General features: G+C 38.8%; 1 protein-coding gene across 2 annotated transcripts; it reads left to right on the top strand.

Annotated features, from left to right (window-relative positions):
- The first annotated feature begins 1,744 nt into the window (after positions 1-1,744).
- On the top strand, positions 1,745-19,749 carry LOC113063263 (BTB/POZ domain-containing protein KCTD1). Of its 2 annotated transcripts, none has more exons than XM_026233520.1 (5): positions 1,745-1,926; positions 14,518-14,708; positions 16,784-16,928; positions 17,263-17,568; positions 19,447-19,749. In XM_026233520.1, the coding sequence occupies exons 1-5, from the start codon at positions 1,918-1,920 to the stop codon at positions 19,609-19,611; spliced, it is 816 nt and encodes a 271-aa protein (XP_026089305.1). In that variant the 5' UTR covers positions 1,745-1,917; the 3' UTR covers positions 19,612-19,749. The 2 variants fall into 2 exon arrangements, with proteins under 2 accessions (XP_026089305.1, XP_026089304.1); XM_026233519.1 differs by lacking the exon at positions 1,745-1,926 and adding an exon at positions 8,745-10,320.
- The last annotated feature ends 1,618 nt before the right edge of the window (positions 19,750-21,367 follow it).

Raw genomic sequence — 21,367 nt, 5'->3', positions numbered from 1 at the left:
TGAGAATGGACTGAGATTAATACCCTCTATCATCCCTTCTTCTGTCAGAGAGATAGACAGCAAGAAATGGAGAGTAAGGATGAATACGAAAAGAGAAAGAAAGCAAGCTGCCTACATTTGTTTAGCTAAAGATAAGATGCTAATGGTGAAGTCTGTCTCCATAGAGAAATACTATGTGTTTCTGTATACATCCAGAGTGAGGAAAAGGGCTCAGAAAATCACTCTGGATCCCTCACATCCAAGTTACCCCATCTTTGAACTTTTGCCATCTGGCCGGCACCGCAAATACCAGAACAGTCAAGCCCAAGAACAGTTTCTTCCCCCAGGCAATCTACCTTATGAACAATTAAATGTTCCCCACTTATGCTTATGCAATAAAAATGTGCAATATCCTAATATTTATTTGTTACCCCTCCATCCTAGAACCCCTCCATCCCTGCATCAATCCTATCCCGTTAGCAATTATAGCACAATTGGTAATACACTTATTTATTTGGCTAATTGTTTTTGTTGTTGTTGTTTTCTCTGTGTGTTGTCTCTGTGTACTGGAAGCTCACTAAAACAAATTCCTTGTATGTGCAGGCATACTTGGCAATAAAACTCTTTCTGATTCTGATTCTAAAACAGTGGAGTCAGCCATAATGCTCTGACCTCAGGGCTGTGTGTGTGTGTGTGTGTGTGTGTGTGTACGATGATTTGAAATGTCCCGTTGTCATTCACTATCCTGCTTTTTCCCATATATCATGTAGCTAATATGTCACATCAACTGTCATTTTATCAAGGTTGTTACTGTGTGTGACTGAGTATATATTGAATAAATGAGCAATTTTATTAATATGACAGTTCCAATACAACCAAAACTGGTGTTAAATTCACATTTCGGGTCATATTTTATATTTTGTACGAAAATGACATAGAGTTTCCACATCTTTTGAGCAGTGAATCTCTATATAATTTCCAAGACCTTCCCAGTTAGTTGAACTGGATAAGAAAGAATTGTATAGAAACTGCACTCAGAATGGGCCATTTATAGCTCATACAATTGTTTAGGGGTTTTCAAAACTATAAACAAAATGCAATATTTAATACATGTAAAATAAGATTTTTTTTTAAGGGTAAGAAGTTTTAAGTCACAGTTTTAAAATCACCTCATTTTGACAGGTTTTCATAGCCGTGCCATAGGTTTCAATCTGTGTAATGGCCCTCTCCCCCGCTGTGAGCGCGCCCGTGCGCGCGCACATCATCCATTTGCAGGAAGCGCCTGCGGCAGCGTTCCATCAAAACTAATCATAACCATTCAAATCTGCGTCCCCGCTGAAAGATGTAGGAAGGAAGACGACTGTTTTACGCAGAAAAAAATCACCAGATCTATTTTTACATCCTAGAATAGGAGAAACGGGACATTTCTGTGTATTACAAATAGATCTTTCTTGTGATCGGTTAATTCACTAGTTGTCCTGAAGTGAGCAGAGATCTGCAGGGGCGTTTGTTGGAGATCTCTCTCTCTCTCTCTCTCTCTCTCTCTCTCTCTCTCTCTCTCTCTCTCTCTCTCTCTCTCTCTCTCTCTCTCTCTCTCTCTCTCCTCTCTCTCTCTCTCTCTCTCTCTCTCTCTCTCTCTCTCTCTCTCTCTCTCTCTCCTCTCTCCTCTCTCTCTCTCTCTCTCTCTCTCTCTCTCTCTCTCTCTCTCTCTCTCTCTCTCTCCTCTCTCTCTCTCTCTCTCTCTCTCTCTCTCTCTCTCTCTCTCTCTCTCTCTCTCTTTCTCTCTTTCTCTATCCGGGTCTGGCCCAGAGGGGTTGTGAAACCCCTGGAGCGACTCTCTGTGAATTCCGCTTCAGCTGGGCTCCATTCCTCAGCGCTTGAGCGAGGGGCGCGGACAGGAGCCCAAACACGGAGAGGTGACACGTCGCTGGATGTCCCATGTTCCAGGTGAGGAGCGCCAGATTGGGCTTTGTGGGTTTTTTCTACAGAGAGAGGCAGTGGGTCTTCAGAGCGCAGCTGCATGTACGCATGTGCCAGAGGAAGAGCGCGTTTGGGACAGAAATATTTATCTTCTCCCAGTTTACATCCTGTCGCTTCACGATATGTGTAATGGCAGCGCAAAACGACACTTGAAGCAGTTTGTACGTTGTCACATGTAACACTGTTCTGTAGCGCAGGTTCGAATAATTGACTGATATCGTAATGGCGTCCTCGATTAGGTTTCGCGATGCGCTACAATAAGTCGCACGCTCTTTGCACGCGATGCGAATGTGGACATGCGTTTATGAAAATTTGTTCTTCTACACCGCTACTGCGTTTGCATTCATTTAGGTTTTGGGTTGCCAAATGGCAAATTTGATCGCAACTAGAGTGCGTTTTCAGGCATTTGTAACACTTTTTGAATGATGCTGAGGATGTTTTTCTTGTTTATTTGTGTTTAGCGGCGGTTGTTATTTTTAACAGCGATGTTAAAGTGGAATATTCCTTCATTCTCGTCGCAGGCTGTAATACGCTACAGCTGCTGCACGCTCAGAGCGCGCGAGGGAAGAACAAGACGCACGTGCGCGTGCTACAATAGAATCGCATTTTAAGTGCACCGAATGTCGCGTCATTCACTTTAAATGTTTTCTTTTACCAGTGTCCTGTACCTGTAAGTTGTATTCTGTCGGCTCACGGCTGTGGCGCCACATGCTATCAGCTCGTGGAATTGCCAGTTGTTGTCCAAGTGGAAGTGCGTGGTACTGTCACCTGACATGAGTCTTTAGATATGCAATCTAATTAAGATACCTTGCCAAGAGAGGTATCAAAAAGGGCATACTAGTGTGCACTAGAGAGGGTTTTGCTTCGGTATTATATGCTTACACATTCCCAAATCTGTTCTGTAATGCAAATTGCTTTTATCTATCTATCTGTCTATATATCTGTCTATCTATCTATCTATCTATCTATCTATCTATCTATCTATCTATCTATCTATCTATCTATCTATATGGGCTTATTTTATCTTATTTTCCTCTAAAAGGTGCATATTAATAGCCTACATTAAAGGTAGTAGTACCTAAGTGATCAATATTAGTAACTTTTGAAAGGGTATACCATCCCAGTTACACCTTACTTTCTGAGATAGATAGATAGATAGATAGATAGATAGATAGATAGATAGGTAGAAATCATATTTATGTCTATCTAATTGCTTAAATGTGGTTTTCATTTAAAAAAGAACATGTTTCCCCAAAAATCTTGATAAGCTTTTTTTCACTAAAAATATACCTTAAGAAAGTACAGTAACGTGAAATCACAGTGGTGGGGGGAAAAGTACAGTTATGATACAGTTGGCAGAATTCTCTCTTTCCGAATTTTCAAACTCAGAATGAACTAAAGTTATTTATTTATAAAAAAAATTTAATTGGATAATGTTTTCCAAATTTCAGGGCTCTTCAGTTCATGTTGCCTCAAGCAAGGTGTCCTTTGTTTGCACATTTCGGAATCCCTGTTCATCAACTGTGGCGTGAAATTTTTTGGCATCCTAACAATTTTTTAAAAAATGACATTGTATTGAGAAAATGTCATGCTAGTGAATACTGTCATGATGGAAATGTGCAGACAGATCTGAGCTCTGTAGTTGGCCTATAAAACTACAGGTTCCTGTTCTTCTGAGAAAACAGACAGAATCGTCATGTGAGAAGAGAACGACATAGTCGGCACCAGCCTCATCTGTTAAATCTGGAAAGAGTCTTGTATAACTGTAGGGGATCATAAAGTACAAATGTAATTGGTCTCATAGAGAACACAAGCATTCCTGTACAGAACACCATCACCCACTAAAACGCACACAATGGATCGCATGCAGCGAGCTGAATTGCTGCCCACGGACAGGGCAGAGTTGCTGAATTTTCTGACTCACTCTTGTAGATTATTCAACATGTTAATGTTGGCTTGGAATCACCTCAAACACAGGTTACTAATCCTCATGCTGTCTTCAGCGCTTCACGCCACATCCATACTTTGCATATGCGCCCATGAATATGGATAAGATTAAGCGCAGAATGTCATGTAAGTCTTTCCATCTTCCTGTCCCTTGTGCCACAAACATGTGAAATGAACTACAGCCTGATGGTCAGACTTATACGGGAACCATCCATAACCAGTTTTTCTTTTTTTGTTGTTGTTGTTGTTGTTGTTTTTTGTTAACTAACTTGAAATAAAATGTATATAAATAGTATAATACACATATTTATTATAAGTAATATATATTATATATTTATATACATTAAAAATATTTATAATACATAAAATACTACATGATAAAAAAGTAAACTTATTTCAGCTAGTTGCCAAAGCAACATTTTATATTTATTTGACTTTGAAGACTTAAACATCAGGGTTATAATCATTCACTAAAACCATTTAAAAATTGTTACTTGAAATAATAATTGTAATAATAATAATAATTGAAATTAACTGAAATAAAAACATGCTTAAATATTAAATAAAGTTTTTAATATATATATATATATATATATATATATATATATATATATATATATATATATATATATATATATATATATATATATATATATATGTAACATTTCTCATTCATTAATCTTAAGTCCTAAAATTTGAAAAACTATATTGACATATTTGAAAAATAAATGACAAAAATACCCCAAAAAGTTACTAAAACTTTCAAATAAAAAAGGGGAAAAAAATGTATAAAAATATTACTAGCAAAACTGGTGTTAAAATAACAGTCCTGCACAGTGACTGTTGAATATATCAGTGCATTATTGAAGCAGCAGCAAAAGAGGACAGACACGTACTAGGTGTTTGATACGATTTACATCTCTCCAATACCGGATGGCACACAACGTTGGCATGCTCCAAGATGGTTTCTATCTCTCTCCGAGCCATACATACCCAGACACATACTCACACATTCAGTAGTTCCTCTTTTTTTTGGCAGCCCGGGGCTCTGGCAGTAGGTTCAGCTATATCGCACCTTGGTGTTCCTCTCTCTCACTCGCTTTCATTCTCTCCCAAGCCTCGGAGGTAGAGGCGATTTGCGATGCTGCGCTCACACTGTTTTTTAAAAAGTGCTTCCTCTGAACTTCTCTATCTCTTCAGATTAGTCAGGGAACAAATTACCTGCCTGCACATAAAAAGCCCCTCTCCAATCCTCCGCACAGCCATGTAACGAGCCTGATCTCCCTTTTGAAGAGTGGGCATGTTATTTTCCCTCTCGCCTGCAGGCTACCCTGCCATGCAAATGATTATGAAATTAAATTTAAAACTATACATGTATTCAGCCTCTCTCTTATCGCTATCTGCACAAAGCGCATACAAATCAGGCCGGGATCAGGGCCTCGGCTCAGGACTGCACTTTAAAGCTTTGCTAATTGCTAATTGGGTATCTAGGTGTGAAATGGGCTCTGCTAACGAGAATTTAAAATGTGGAAAGGAGGGTTTCTTTTTTTTCCCATTTCTGCCTGAGCTCTCTCGCCCTGTCTTTCCCTCTCCTTCTCTTTCCTTTGAGAGATGTCAGAGCTGTTTCTGGTGACATGCCTGTGGGCAGAAATGACAGAATGAGACAAAAGAAGAGAGGTCTCTCGTTTCAAAATGGAGGCTCATCCTCACACAGGGATATATGTGTGCTGTGCAGAGGAGAGAAATGAGATACAAGTAAATCTCGGCCGTGTAAGAAAAAGGGTCCTGGGAATTTAATGATTAGGATTTGGGCATCTAGCACAAAGGTTTAGTTCTTGCTAGGGGTAACTTGAATACTTGAGTTAGCGAGATCACAATCCAGTTGTACTGGCATTGTGGCCTCAAGCCAGGGACTGTATGGCAGATTTCTCCCAGGGAACTGTGAACCTCGGGAACTATAGCACTGCACATTTAAGGTCTTTCTCATTTGAAACACCTCTTTCAGGATATGGAGCACTTTACTAATGAGCAAAGACTTGAATCGAATATGTTAGATGAGGAAGATGTCCAGAATGTTTACCCAAAGTTTGCTTATAGCAAGCAACTAAAACTAACTACAAAACAGAGTCTGATTCCATGTTCATTGTCATCTTGTTTATTCAGAAAGTTCTGTTAGTGGTACTTAATGGCAATTTTTCCCCCTCTGAATCTATTTATTTATAAAAAACAAAACAAAAAAAACATTAATAGAGTACAGTTTGTACATACAGTGACTTAAATATATATTTTCCAAGTTTTAAATTCTTAATTGATGTTAATTATTTTAATTCTGAACAGTTAAAAAAAAAAAAAAACCTCTTACAACTCATTTGAGGAGAGCCATGTGGTGCAACCAATCTGCATAAAAAATAAGTCAGGAACTGATATCATAGAGAGGAATTCTTCAGACCCATGACATCATCAAAACTTCATAATTTGACAGTTGTGTGACAAGGCAAGGGTAGTTTATGTTCCCCAAACTTCAATAAACTTAATGTAATTTCTAAATGTATAATTCATGATATAAAGAAATATAATATCGATACTTCATTAATTTACTTTATTTTTATTTATTTTTGTAATTACTGTCATATGTGTAATATTTATACATATATATATATATATATATATATATATATATATATATATATATATATATATATATATATATATATATATATATTTTTTTTTTTTTTTTTTTTTTATTTTTTTTATTATGTATTCAATGACTAATATTGTAATGAAAATATTATTTCACTATCATTATTATTTTTACTTGGTTATGCCACATGACATATTAGACTCATTATTTAAACATTTCTTGAAAATACTATAAAAAAAATTCAAAACCATCACAGACACTGTTACCTGCCATTTACTCATATCTTTTCCTTAAAGAAATGTCCACAAGCCTGTGGAAAGACTCTGACTGTATAGGTTAATGAGTCAGATGATCGCTGTTGATTTGCTGATGGATGAATAGAGCTTTTTTCATCCCTCCTCTAGCTTTGAGCCCTACTGAGCTCTAAAATCCGCTTCCTCATGCGTTGCCGCTCTCTGAGGCACAGCGCCGGAGACAAACATCTGCCTTATTCTCCAGAGCCAAACCTCAGCTCTGTGCTGTTCATACTGAGACAGCAGTTGCCTCAGGGTTTTCACGACACACACACAAACACGGGAGAGGAGAGAGAAGCACTTAGGAATGTGTTCTTGATCAAGGTCACTCATATAGGATGATCTTGTTGGATGTATTTAATGAATCAAATGGAAACTGGCATATTTTGCCATTTATATTTAGAGATGTGCATGGATCTTCATTAACAGGAGTACTCTAGAATCATTCATACATGAAAATATCCATGCCATGATGTAGTTCAGAGAGGCACTGTTTACATTACAATAGCCTCTAATGGACACATAGGAGAATAAGAGAGGAAAATGAAAATCTGCTTTAACCTGAGAAAGTCTGCAGTGAGCTCAAGCAGAGCTGCATTTGCAAATCGCAGCACATAAATACATATCAGAAGAGTAGAAGTTAAATAGTCCAGTCACACTGGCACATCATAAACAGAAAGAAAAACCGTGGGTGATTCAGTTCATTTATTCACCTTAAAGACCTTATTGATTTTGTGGAACAAAATACAGCATTTTGGGAAAATGATTACTCTTTTACCATGCAATAACAATGAATGGGGATTGGATGCAAAAGACTATAAATTTATCATAAAATGGTCCATATGACTCAGGTCCTATACTGCAAGTCTTGTGAAGTCATAAAGTGTTCACTGATAATCTTCCAATCAGTGATTCAGTGAATTGATCTGAACCAGAACTGAATCAGTCCAGTCTGTAAACTGGATCAACTGGTTTAATAAAATAAGTCAACACAAAATATATAAATTATTCATACTCTCATGAATGTGCCAATTAGAGCTAGAATGGCTCTCAAGACTTTTGGTAAATACCAACTAAAAAGTGTGCAGGACATTCTGTGAGCTACACTCCAAAAAAAAAAAAAAAAAAATTGTAGAGAATATTTTAATTTAGCATTTTTCAGAAATTTCTAGTAAACTTTACAAATAACATAAAGAAATGCGAAGTAACACATTGAATTACACATGAAATCCTCAAGTAGAAAACATTTAATAATATTTTATTGTAAAAAAAATATATTACTCAAAGATTCTTTACTTACAACTTAGAAAAATCGTTTTTACGGTATGAGGTTGGAGTGCGAAAGTAATGACAATTTTTTTATTTGTGAAATGTTCCTTGTTTCACCTTTTTTAGTGTTTTTTCTGCCTTCTGGCCATCATTGCAATTGCACACACAAACCCAAGGTGTACATCTCAATTAGCTAACCACACCTTCATCTCTCTCTCTCTCTCTCTCTCTCTCTCTCTCTCTCTCTCCCTCTCATCTGTCTCATTCTCTCTTCCTCTCACATATACACAAAAGACTGTACACACTCAAAAGTATATGGATGTGGCCTCAGGGTTAGACATGATCACAGCTGCTACTGGAAACTCCCAAACCAAGTCAGCCTGCCTGAGTTTCATAGTCCTTTAATAATTAGCAGGTGTGTGTCTGTGTGGGTGTAATAAAGGCATAATTTAGTGCTTAATTCTGCTGCAGTCCAATACAGAGTATAGCTGACTGTTTGCCTCTTTCTCTCGCTTTATCTCTCCATTCAAGTGTGTGTGTGTGTGTTAATTTGGGGCAATCTAGCTCCCCTTTCCCTGCACCTTTAAGAGCGCGTGCCTGTTTTCGTTGCTGAAGGTCACTAAAACGCACAAAAAACTCTCAGCTCTGCGGTCCAATATAGCGCATGCGCAGTGCCTCGGGACTCATACACTGTCAGACTGCAATATGGCGAGAATGCCTGGCAGCGGGGACCACTGCTGTAAAGATGATGAACCGGACCCGATGGCGGGGGAACGGGAGAGAGATGGAGGCTCGGACGAGGAAGAGGAGGAAGAGATTCAGGAGATCCAGATCACAGGGGAAGAGGGAGAAGTGTCAGAAGAAGAAGCCGAGTTAGAGTGGGAGGAGTGCGGGGAGCCCGACAGCTGCGCTGCTGCCGTGGAAACGGGGGAAGCGGTCCTTATGCGGAATACGGACCAGCTCGAGTCTGCGGCGGGGGACCCGCTTTTCGCCGCTTTGGACTCGGGACTCGAGGGAGACATGCACCGCTCCAGGCTCAGCGAGAACACGCGCCTGGCAACCCGGTACGCAGTGCGAATCTTCCGGGAATACCTGACGGAGAGGGCGCAAAGTACGGACTTTGAGAGCATGGACAAGCACGCGCTCTGCAAAGTGCTGCGCTCGTTCTACTCGGAGGCGCGCTCCAAAAGCGGACAGCTGTACAGCAAGTCCTCCCTCATCAGCATCCGGAGCTCGCTCAACCGCTACCTGAACGAGCCCCCCTTCTGCCGCACGCTGGACCTCACCAAGGACCCCGAGCTGCGCAACGCCAACCTCGCGCTCGCCGCGGTCATACGCAAGCTGGAGGAGCAGGGCGCCGGTCCCGTGGTGCAGAAGCAAGCCATCACGCGCTCCGACCTGAGAAAACTCTACAACTCGGCCGTGTTCAGCGCCAGCTCGCCGTTCGGGCTGCTCAACAAAGTCTGGTTCGAGACTTGCATGTACTTCTGCACGCGGGGGCGGGAGAACCAGCGCGAGCTCGAGGAGGACTCTTTCGGGCTGGCCGTGGACGAGGACGGACGCAAGTTCGTGTACTTCAAAGCGCTCGGGCCGTACCACAAGTCTCGTTCCGCCTCCTGGACGAAAAAAAGATCGGACACGGACGATGACAACCTTCCCCGGATGTACGAGACCGCCACGGAGTTCTGTCCCTACGCGAGCTTCGTGAAGTACCTCTCGAAGCGCAATCCTCTCTGCAAGGCTTTCTTCCAGCGCCCGCGGGATCACTGCAGCGAGACCGACACGACGTGGTACGAGAATAAAGCCATCGGTAAGAACCTGCTGGGCACGAGGATGCAGATGCTGTCGCGTGCCGCCAAACTGTCAAAGACCTACACCAACCACTGCATCGGCGCCGTCTCCATAGCGACGCTCAACGGCATTGCGGGCATCGGGTCAAAGTTAGCGCCTCTCCACGTCTCCCCGGAAACGGACAACGGAGGAGTGCGACTTCAGCACGTGCTGCGCTGCGAGGACGAGGCCGAGCTCAAACCGCAGAAGGTGATCAAACGCCCGCGGGCGCTCGTCTATCCAGTAAGCGTTTCGGGACCGGGGGCATCGCCGAAAAGACTCTGTGCGCGCGCAGAATGCGCGGACACTCCGACTGTCACCGCGCTAGTCTCCGCTCATTGCGAAGCCAACGGAGAGAGTCCTCGTGTGCTCCCCTCACAGGTAATAGCGATTTCATGTCTTTAGCACGTCGGTATCAAGACGAAATGTTTTTGACACGTGACACGGGCTTAGAATAGCGCTTCAGATCAGTTTTACAAGCGGCCCTGCTGTCTGTCAATCACATCAGTCAGAGGACAATCGAGTTCTCACACCGAGTATACTTATGCAAATTAACGATTTAAAACAACATGTGAAAGTTGACTCATCTCTGTGTGTGTGTTTGTGTGTGTCATTTTGCATGGAACATTTGTCAGCAAATCCCTGATTTACCTCATTATAATGTCAGTTTTTTATGATGGTGTTATTTTGTGAAAGAGTGCGATTTCAGGCTGAAACTTGACTTTGAATTGTGCCACTTGGTCCCTGTTAACGCTCAAGTGCATTGTACGTTTTCATGTTTTAGTATAATTGTTTGAGTTTATATGTTTTTAAGGTCTGTTTTTAGACTGAGATTATTACACCTTCAATGAATTGGTCCTTTTTTTCTAACTAACTCTCCGTCTTTAAAAACAAGTCCATCATCTCCATCTTTGCCAAGGGGCTGTAAAACAAATTGCTAGCAGTGGTCCATTTGGGCATGTGATTAAGATTGATGCCTTCATATGCTGGTGAATATTTTTATGCTTTGTAAGTAGGCTGCACTAAAAGAGGCACTGATTTCTTCACCCTTCAGCATGAAGGTGAGTGTGAAAAATAAAAACATTAATTGCCTGCAGATGAATGAGCTAATATTGCACCTGTGCTGGGCTCAGAAACCAACGACTCCCAAATATAATGCCTGCGATGAGCAGTTTAGTGTGTTGTTAATTAATATAGTGTAATGTTCTGCATTCCATTATATTAATTAAACAGGGCTCAACAGTCCTCTTACTACACTAAAATATTCATCCTAAAGAGTTTATACACACACACACACACACACAGATGCACGCATGGTTGTTTTTGTGAAAAGTGGGGACATCCCGCAGAACCTGATCTTTGTTGTCCCTGGAACAACATTGTGATTAAATCAGATTTAAAGAACCAGTTTATAGATTTTGTGAAGTTTACGCTTAAAATCACTGTTTGGTGCTTGTACATCAGTGTCATTCATCTATCATTTCCTCTGATTTTAGGGATTACTCATGGTTAAGGTTAGGTTTAGGTGTAGGGATATGGTCAAGAATATATTTTTGGAGAAAAATGTTGTTCCAGGGTCAACAAAATATGTTGACCTAGGAACACATGTAACTCGGCAAAATCAGGACGTGCGGGACATCCCATGGTCGTAATGGTTTTTATAATGTACAAACTGTATATTCTATGGCCCTTGACCAACCCTACACCTAACCCTAACCCTCACAGGAAACTTTGTGCATTTTTACTTTCTCAAAAAAACTAATTCTGTATGATTTATAACTCATAAGTCACCCTCTCCTTGTAATACCTGTGTCATACCCATGTCATTATACAGAGTTGTGTCCTGATATGTCACCAAAACAAGAGCATGCACACACACACACACACACATATTTATTTAAAACTGTTGTGCTGCAGGTCCTTAATATTTTTACATTTGATATAATAATTTTTTCAGAAACACTGTACTAGCTTCTGACACATGTTGCTTAAATGATACTCCAATATAACCCTGACTACTGTTCAAGAAACCACTGATGACACATTGTAATAGATGTTTTCATACTCGTATTCAAAGGCAAGCAATGACGTGTGGCCTCTTTTTAATACATTTTCTTAAATCAAACATTTATTCATGTATTTATTTATATAACACTATAAGTCCTGCTTAAACAGTGATATGTAGTTATCCATCACATTTCCATTCACTTTTATTCTGATGTTTTTTGCTAGATCTATAGGCTTGTATACTGTATATCTTACCAACTCTCTTTCTGCCTCCATCTCTGAAATCAAAAATAATCTACAGAAATATTCCATTATGTAGATTTATACATAATCATAAATACTGCAAAAAGCTCAGCTCTGTTTAAACTCTCTCACATAAGTATTACAATTCATTAATCTTCCCTGCTTGTTTATTTGGAGCATCCTCGGTTCCAGAGTATAAGTTGGTGTCAACATCTTTTTAATTAGCTAATGGCAGAGCCAGTAGCTCACCCTGCTCTGGCTGCCAGCACCATCCATGGCATGTAACACACATTTTAACTTTATTGGGTTGAACTTATTTACTGCTTAGTTCACTTAACCAGCTTTGTTATTATGCGTGTTGGTTGTGTATGTTTGTTCACTGTTCAATTTTTTTTTTTTGTCAAAAGCCCCTGCCAAATCAATAAAAAAATTCCACCACATGCTCTCATTCTCTCATTGTCTACAATGCAAATATAAAAATTAGCCAGAATTTATTATTAATAAGAAAATGTCTTTTTGACCTAAGTTAGTCTTCCCTAGGCACAACTCCCCATTCAGCCACCATTAGAAAGCTGTAGCCGCTAAAACACCCAGTTGTGCCAGAGATGTTTATCATTAGTGCTTTAATCTGCTAGCCTCGATGCATGTTTACTTGCACATTTTCTGTGTATTACCAAGGGTTGATGCTTATTTTTTTCAGGTCGCTGTATAAGCCAGTCCGCTGAACTCATTCTCTCAGCAAGTTTCATTCTGTAAGACAGTCGACTCAGATAGTGTTACTCCACTCTGGGCAAAAAATGCATTGATAGTGCACAAAGTACACAAGTATACTTATGTTACAGTTTACTTTTTTTTTCTTCAATTTTTCATCTTTAAAGGAAATTCTGCCCATGGCTGTTTCATGACCATTGAGATTTAGTAAACAGTTATTTCTCAGCACAAGCAGATATTATGTGAGACGAAGCCCATGGAATGAGCCCCTACCGATGCTAATGAGAGTGTTGTAATGACAGCCAAATCACCATTAATATCATAACAGGTCAATTTAATTATTTCCACCTATTTTGTAATGTAGATGTCAAGGTAAAAATGATTATCTGTGTTTATTTATGTGTTATTTAGCACCGTGCTCCTATTCCACACTCATTCCTCCTTAACTAAATGAAGAGGCTGCTTGAGTTGTTCTGTTCAAATACTTTCCCATTCTTGTTTAGTGTGCAAAGAGTGATATAAGTGAGCAAAGTTGGTTCCCAGAAACACAGGGCAATGGGTGATGGGAGTTTGAGGCAAAAGAGGCTATTTAAGTATTCAGGAAACCTGCAATTCTGTTTGGTTTCAGCTAGTGACAGAGATGAAGTCAAAATGAAATCAAAATTGATACCTGTTTATGTAATACACTTTACTTGCAAAATTGTCAAATTTAAACCAGTGTTGCCCAAATTTTGTTACAAAGGTCTGAACATAAATCTTGCATTATATCCAATCATATTATTAAAACAGGCATCAGTTATATTCTCTACATTTCAATGAAAAAATAAAAAATATATATGTAGTACTCCCTATACAGTAAGGAGAGAGAGAGAAACGGTTAGTGGTTGCCCAAGTGGTCCTCTTTGTTGTCCTTAATTAACACTGTATTTCAGAATATTTAAGAAACTTTGAATCACAGTAGATACTTTGAATCTACATATACTTAAAGCGAATCACAGTAAGCAACTAAATAAATCCGCATAGAAATGTTTTAAATCTTCCACACATCTGACTTTACTCATAAATATCTCAGGTAAATAATACAAGTAACAGTAAATACACAAATGACTCAGATAAATGATACACATGAATGCATTTCTCTATGACACATGTATCTTAAAATGACTAATAACACAAATGATCAGTTGAAACAAATGTATTATGACGAAGCAGAGACCAAATCAAAGGTCATCGCAAGCCATCAACTTTCACCCATGGGCCTGTGAAATGTCTTTTCTGCTGAACTCACAAATGCCTTTTACTTGTTCAGCCCTTCCCTTCCAACCACTTCATTCCATTCTGGTCCATTCAATGCCCACTTTTCATGATCCAATCAAATCTTGTTGGATTAATTCAGTCTCTATGAAAGTATCAAATGCTATTTTCCTAAGGCAGTATATCTATATTATCAAAGCATCTGTTCTGGTGTGTCAGTGTCCGCTTTTCATGATCCAATCAAATGCTGATCCATAAACAAAGTAAAGTGGGGTTCAAATGCCATTTCATGTTGACTCACTTAACCTCCTACTGTGAATATTCATCTTAAAATCTTACCTATCATCTTTTTTTTTTTGTCAGGAGAATCGCAGTAACAGTGTGGGCATGTCGACTCGGCCGATCTTGGCACATTCGCCGGTCTCCCCGCTGGGTACAGCTGGCATCCCTACACCTGCACAGCTCACGAAGACCAATGCACCGGTCCACATTGATGTAGGGGGTCACATGTACACCAGCAGCCTGGCCACATTAACCAAATACCCAGAGTCCAGGTAAATTTCACACAAAGACACAAAACATATAGAAATGAACACCATAAGTGTAACAGATAGGGGTGGGAATTGATTCCAAAAAGGAATTCTGAGGTACATGTTGCGAATAGAGAATTAAATTATTTCTAACAGATCGATAAAACATTCAAATAAAGCATATTGCCATTTATTACTTTTAATTAATGTAACGAGTTGTTTCATTTTGTGATCCAGCATGTTGAAAAGCATACAACTGACAAATATTGATTAGCCTATGTTTTGGATAAGTTTCTTACATTCAAGTTTTGCACCTAAAACAAACAATACAGACACTGATGCACATGGATTTGTTCTAGGTCCTTATATAATACGAATAAACTCCTCTTATAAACTTTAAGCACTGTGAACTGCATGAAAAGATAAGGAATGATTATTATCAGCTTCTGTTGATTACAGGATTTAAACGTTTTGGAAATCTGCCCTAGTAATAGATGACTGAGGTGTTCAAAGGAAAAGGTGTTCTTTTTACCAATCACAATAATACATTTGGCAGTCAGCCTAAAATTTCATGACATCCTCTGAACACGTCTGTTCACACACAAGTCCGTTATGATGTGTGTTAGCTCCATATGTGTGTGTTTCGTGTGTATGTGGGGCTTGTCTGTGCTCATTAGCTCACTGACCGGTGTGTTTCTGCAATGCCAAAGAGCATTATTGTCTTGTAGCTGCTGACTGAGTCAAACATCAGAGCACAGGCCAAAAGGAGCCTGAAGCGCTTTGAGCCAGACTAGCACCCTGTTTCACAACTGCTCACATGTCTCATACAGTTTCTGCCTCCCACTGTCCCTTACAGTGGCATAGAAATACTGAGTCTCACACATAATTGTCTCATTTAGAATCAAACGGTTCTGGTATTATCAAATATAGGCCTCGGAAAGCCTTTGTCATTGTCAAATAGATGTTTCTGAGAGCATTGGCATTAGTGACAGTTGTGATCCATTCCCCCCCGTGGCATCTTGATCACAAACAACATCAATATGACAACATACTCATCTTAGAGCCAGGAAGCAGGGCGCTGGATGATGACATTTGTGTCGTCAGGAGCAATGATGTTTGCCGCCTCCAGCCTTGCCCTCTGTGATGCTGATGCAGACACAGGCTACAGTTCAGCCAGACTGTGCTGACCGAAAGAGCTGACAAAGTCCGCTGTTGGACAGTTATATATTTACATGAGCACACTCAGATGATTGTTTTTAATTAATATATTATATTATATAGTATTATATAAGTCTCAAACTGAATTTCTCAAACTTCAGTCGAAGTCAATAACATCAGAGCAGCACCTAGTCACTACAATTTTTTTCTCCGATTGTTTCGATCAATTCTTTTCTGTAAATTGACATCTCTTTAAGCGCAAGCAAAAAACAGTACATTGGTAAAACCATTGTTATTGTAGTTAAGATACATTAGTCCATTAACTGGCCTTTTGGAAAGGATCACCATGCATTCATTTCCCATGACAACATTTGTATATTTGTATAGAAGTGGAATTTGGGTTAGAGCAGTTGATCTTAAAGCTTACTCTGTCTAGAAGCACATGAAACTGCTGTCAGACTGATTGTATGTGAGACTGAACTTTGAATTAGTCTTACATAGTTAATTATAGTTACTTTTTATTGTATATAGCATATACATAACAATTAGAAATAAATGTGAGAAAAACCTGAGAAAACAACATTTTTTTTGCTTTTGAACTCCAAGCTTTGACTCTAGATTTTTGGAAAACAGCATCGACAACAGAAAACTATTGTAATTAAAACATAAGCTATATATGTAATTAATTGTGTGTACATGTGTGTGTACCTGGTATTCCTTTACATTGTGGGGACCAACAAGGAAAAACTACTGAAAGTTTTGTGAGGGTTAGGTTAGGGGTAAGGGTATAGAAAATAATGTATAGTGTCCCCATAATGAGAATACCTGTTTGTGTGTGTGTGTGTGTGTGTGTGTGTGTGTGTATTCTGCATAAGAAAGCAAATCATTATTGCTGTTCGATTACATCTAAATATTTTAGCATTTGTCTGTTCCTCTCACAGGATTGGTCGTTTGTTTGATGGCACGGAGCCCATTGTATTGGACAGCCTGAAGCAACATTATTTTATAGATCGCGATGGACACATGTTCCGCTACATATTAAACTTCCTCAGGACCTCAAAACTGCTCATTCCAGATGACTTTAAGGTAGGAATTAAAATCTTATGCTGCATTTTTATTGATGTTAAACTGAGGCATTTAAAAAAAATCTAAGAATAGTTCACCCTAAAATAAACATTCTGTCTCTTTTTAATCAACATAGTGTTGCTCCAAACCCATATGCTGTTTTTAGATTTTTTCATGAAACAGAAGTAAAAGTACTTTTGAAGAATCACTACACAATTCTTCCCATACAACAGTTCATAGTGACCAAGGGCTGTCCAAAAACAAAATAAATATGCAGCCATAAACACTGGTTTTTCATTTGTAGGTGAATCTTTCTTAGCAGTTGTGCCATCTATCTGTGTATCTGTGTGTGTAGGACTACTCTCTGCTGTACGAGGAGGCCCGATATTTCCAGCTGCAGCCTCTGCAGGCTGAGCTGGAGCGCTGGCGGTCGGAGCAGGACTCTAGGTACACATCACGCATGTGTGAGTGTGTGGTAGTGCGCGTGGCCCCCGAGCTGGGAGAGAGGATAACACTCAGCGGTGACAAAGCCCTAATCGAGGACATCTTTCCAGAGATAGGAGACGTCATGTGCAACTCTGTCAACGCAGGCTGGAACCACGATTCCACTCACGTCATACGCTTCCCTCTAAACGGATACTGCCACCTCAACTCTGTACAGGTGCGTGACACCTCAAACACCACTCACACATCAGCGATTCCAGTTATTTACTTATTTTTATATTAAAAATTCATTTTTAGGAAATTTTTAGAGGCATGCTAGCCATAAACAAAGTCAAAAATATTACACAAAAATGTGACACAACTGTCCTGATATCATATTGAAGTAAAAAAACTGTCATTAAAATAATTACATTCTTGAAAAGAAAACCTCAAGTACACTATAAAAAATAAATTTTCCAAAGTTCAAAGTACATTTGAAGTATATTTACATTGCAGTTTTATATACTGTATGTATATATATATATATATATATATATATATATATATATAGTTGTTTGTTTATTGTTTGACATAATTAACGAATGAACATGAAATGAATTTAATGTTCGAGAAGTGTATACTCGCATGTATCTACAGTGTTAAGAATATATATAATTTTTTACTTCATGGTTACACCATATGTAACCACTTCGAATGAAAGTTTTTTTAAAACAACCTTGTCCAGAAATTTTGAATTACAAACTACAAACACTGGCCTATGATTCATGTCAGGAATGAATGTACAATATGAGCTCAGTTTTTCCTATACTGTGCTCTGTAACCATTTCATACTGTTTGTGTTGTGTGTGTGTGTGTGTGTGTGTGTGTGTGTGTCTAGAGGCTGTCTAATCCTGTTTGCTTATTAAATCTTTTGGCCCCTGGCACTTGCCGTCACACTAATGGAAGCAGGAGATTGAGAAAAGTAGAGGCAGAAGACAGGAAAGAAAAATGAGGGAAAAAGGGGGTTGAAGGACAAAAGCATGATGGAAAGTCACACAGTGCAGACAAACAGAAACTTTGACCTGTAAATGAGAGGTTGCTGGTGGTGGTGGGGGTGAAGGGAAATTAGTGAGGCAGTGCTGGAGAGAAAAAGATGAAGGGACATCCTCAAGGCACACTAATGGAATGTGATCTCACAGTTCTGTGGAGCGAATATCTGCAGGACTGGAAGAAACTGTGAGAGAGAGTGAGACAGAGAAATAGACAGATAGAAAGACCGAATAAGCAAGTGGTTTAAGTATCTCATTTTATTCAGTTGAGAGAGCTGCTGGACAGATGGTTTCTAACACTTTCGCTGTGTTATGTTTCTAAATGAAGACGAAAGTTATTTTGTGCCAGGGGTGTTCAATTAAAAGGATAGTTCACACTAACATGAAAAGAGTCACAATTTACTCGTGTCGTTCTAAATCCATATGCTGCTTTTCTCTCTCTCTGTGAGACACAAACGGTGATTACTTTATAGTACAGCATCTTTAAAGCTCCACATCCTTAGCAAGAACATGTGCATCCCAACAAATAAAGCATTCTGCAAATTTGTTGCATTTGAATCTCAAGCTGTATAAAAACATTTGTAAACACAACCTGCCAAGGTTGACGGGAAAGTTGATTCAGAGGCAAGGTCTGTGCCTCTAGACATCTTAACTATTCGTGTGGAAAAAAATATTTTCACTACTGTCAGATTTGTATTTATTTATTGAAAGAAACTAATACTTTTATGCAGCAAGAATGCATTAAAATGATCAAACGTGACACAAAAAAATTGACTTGAGCACTAAACCCCAGCATATTATAATGATATCTGAAGGATCATGTGTCACTGAAGACTGGAATAACGGCTGCTGGAAATCCAGCTTTGCCATCACTGGAATAAATTACATTTTAAAATAATTTAATCAAATACATTTGGCCTTGGTGGGTATAAGATATTTCATTCAGAACCATTAAGAACTTACTGACCCCACATGTTAAAACAATAGTGTATATTAATTGGTTACTGTTTGTAGAATATGAAAGGATGATAATTTGGTGTGTGTTTGGGAATTTTTGTGTTCCTCAGGTTCTGGAGCGACTGCAGCAAAGAGGTTTTGAGATTGCTGCTTCTTGTGGAGGTGGTGTGGACTCAACCCAGTTCAGTGAGTACGTTCTGAGGAGAGAGATCAAAAGAAGTCACCGTGGGGTCACGACCTCCGTCATTCGAATCAAACAGGAACCGCTGGATTAGCTGCCCGCTCTCACAAACAACAAACTGGATGTGGTATTTTTAACTGATTATAAAGGGATGTTTTGATTTATGTTGTAATCCTCTGAGACTTTTTTTTCATTGGTACTGTCCCTAAATAAACTGTTTCAAATAAGGAAAAAGTGTTGAAATTCAAACGGGAACTTTTTCTGCATTTCTCTGGCTGTATTGAGTGGTCTCCATTTGATTCTCTGTGTGAAGCTTTGTTTTAAAACTTGAAGACTGTCAGACTGCTTTTGCTGGATTTGTCTTGTCCTATCATGACTGCTAGAAGTGGAAGAGACTAAACTAATGTTACACTCTATATATGACATCCTGTAAAGAATTTCAACTGCCATACTTATTTAATAAGCTGTTTGATGAATATTTTATTTTGCTAATCTTCAAGTGTTTTTCTCATAAATAGCATATCACACCAGAGAGGAATAGCAGCACTTATTAGAAACACACACATAAACACACACATATGTAACCGGTAAATCACAGCTGTGGGTTTCTGAGGAATCATATGACTTAGACAAACCCCAATTTTGCAGTTGAATGATCTGAAAGATTACAAGTATATTTATTTCCCCAACTGTTCTTCATTTTTATAATTTTAGCAGACAAGTTCAAATTGAAAAAAAAAACTGTCAAACCAGTCAGATGAATATATGTTGTAACATTCAGTATTTTTTCTTTCAAATATTACACAAAAAATTAAGATTTTTTTTATTTAAATCATAAAATTTACAGTGTCTGGCTACACTTAAAACTTGTTTATAATCCATGAGATTAAAGTTTTAGAAGAATGTAATGTGACATTGTTAATAAAAGTTTTGAAAAATCACCAAGACTTGTGTATTAACATATGGAAAATATGCCTACAACATAACACACAAGTTTCAAGGGAATGTCTGCTTCTTGAAAAATTTAATTTAGAGTAGGCCTACAACGACTAAATCAATTTTAATTCATACTCAGTGCTCAGGTATTAAATTCGACTGTGAGATCCTTTTATGATATTTGTTCGTGAATCATTCTCCACGCGCTCACTTTCTCTCATTTCAAAGATTGGCCCTGAGTCCCAATGTTCATTCCATCCATCCTAAATAGTATGTGAAATTAAAATAAGTATTTCCCAAAGCATAGTATATCGAAACGAGTGTGCCAAAAGTCTGCAGATGGTCTACTATTTCAGGTAGATTTATTTAATGTTATCTTTGTTATTTATGCCAAAAAAAAAATATATGAGCAGAGTTTTCTGCATAAAGACCAACAGCTGGCAGATCAACATACTACCTAATTTCTCTCTAATACTGTAAGAAGTTAAATTAAATGAAATGTAGAGGATGTTAACTGTGAAAAGGGTAGTTTACAGTGTAAGGATGCGTGTAACCATGCACAGAGCGGTCCGTTAAAGACCTAACTGGTGTTGTAGTATGTCCCAAATCTTGCCTACTCTTCTACTACACACTCAAAAGTATATACTTTTCTGCATCGAAAGTGTACAAACTTTAAGAGTTTTAAGGACGTGTTGCAGGCGCTATACCACACAGTGATGCAGCTTGACAGGATGCTCTCTATGGTGCCTCTGTAGAAGAGGTTGGAGTTGTGTGACGGTGGTATTCAAGTAAGCATTTAATTGGCTTGATCTACTGAACGAATACACCCTTGACTGAAGGGGTCGATTAAGATTTTTGAATCTAAACGAGATTCGGAATGGTGTGAACAAGGCATCTCATTTACAAACACTTGT

This window comes from Carassius auratus, chromosome 45, assembly GCF_003368295.1.
Source record: "Carassius auratus strain Wakin chromosome 45, ASM336829v1, whole genome shotgun sequence".
In the NCBI taxonomy this organism is placed as follows: Eukaryota; Metazoa; Chordata; class Actinopteri; order Cypriniformes; family Cyprinidae; genus Carassius; species Carassius auratus.
This window is presented reverse-complemented; position numbering and strand designations above follow the sequence as displayed.

What these genes read in the sequence shown, in the direction of transcription:
- LOC113063263 (XM_026233519.1), top strand. Translation starts at nt 8,815, where the DNA reads ATGGCGAGAATGCCTGGCAGCGGGGACCACTGCTGTAAAGATGATGAA. An exon ending in TCATTCCAGATGACTTTAAG is followed by an intron (nt 16,929 to 17,262) that starts GTAGGAATTAAA and finishes CTGTGTGTGTAG; the next exon opens with GACTACTCTCTGCTGTACGA. An exon ending in GCCACCTCAACTCTGTACAG is followed by an intron (nt 17,569 to 19,446) that starts GTGCGTGACACC and finishes TGTGTTCCTCAG; the next exon opens with GTTCTGGAGCGACTGCAGCA.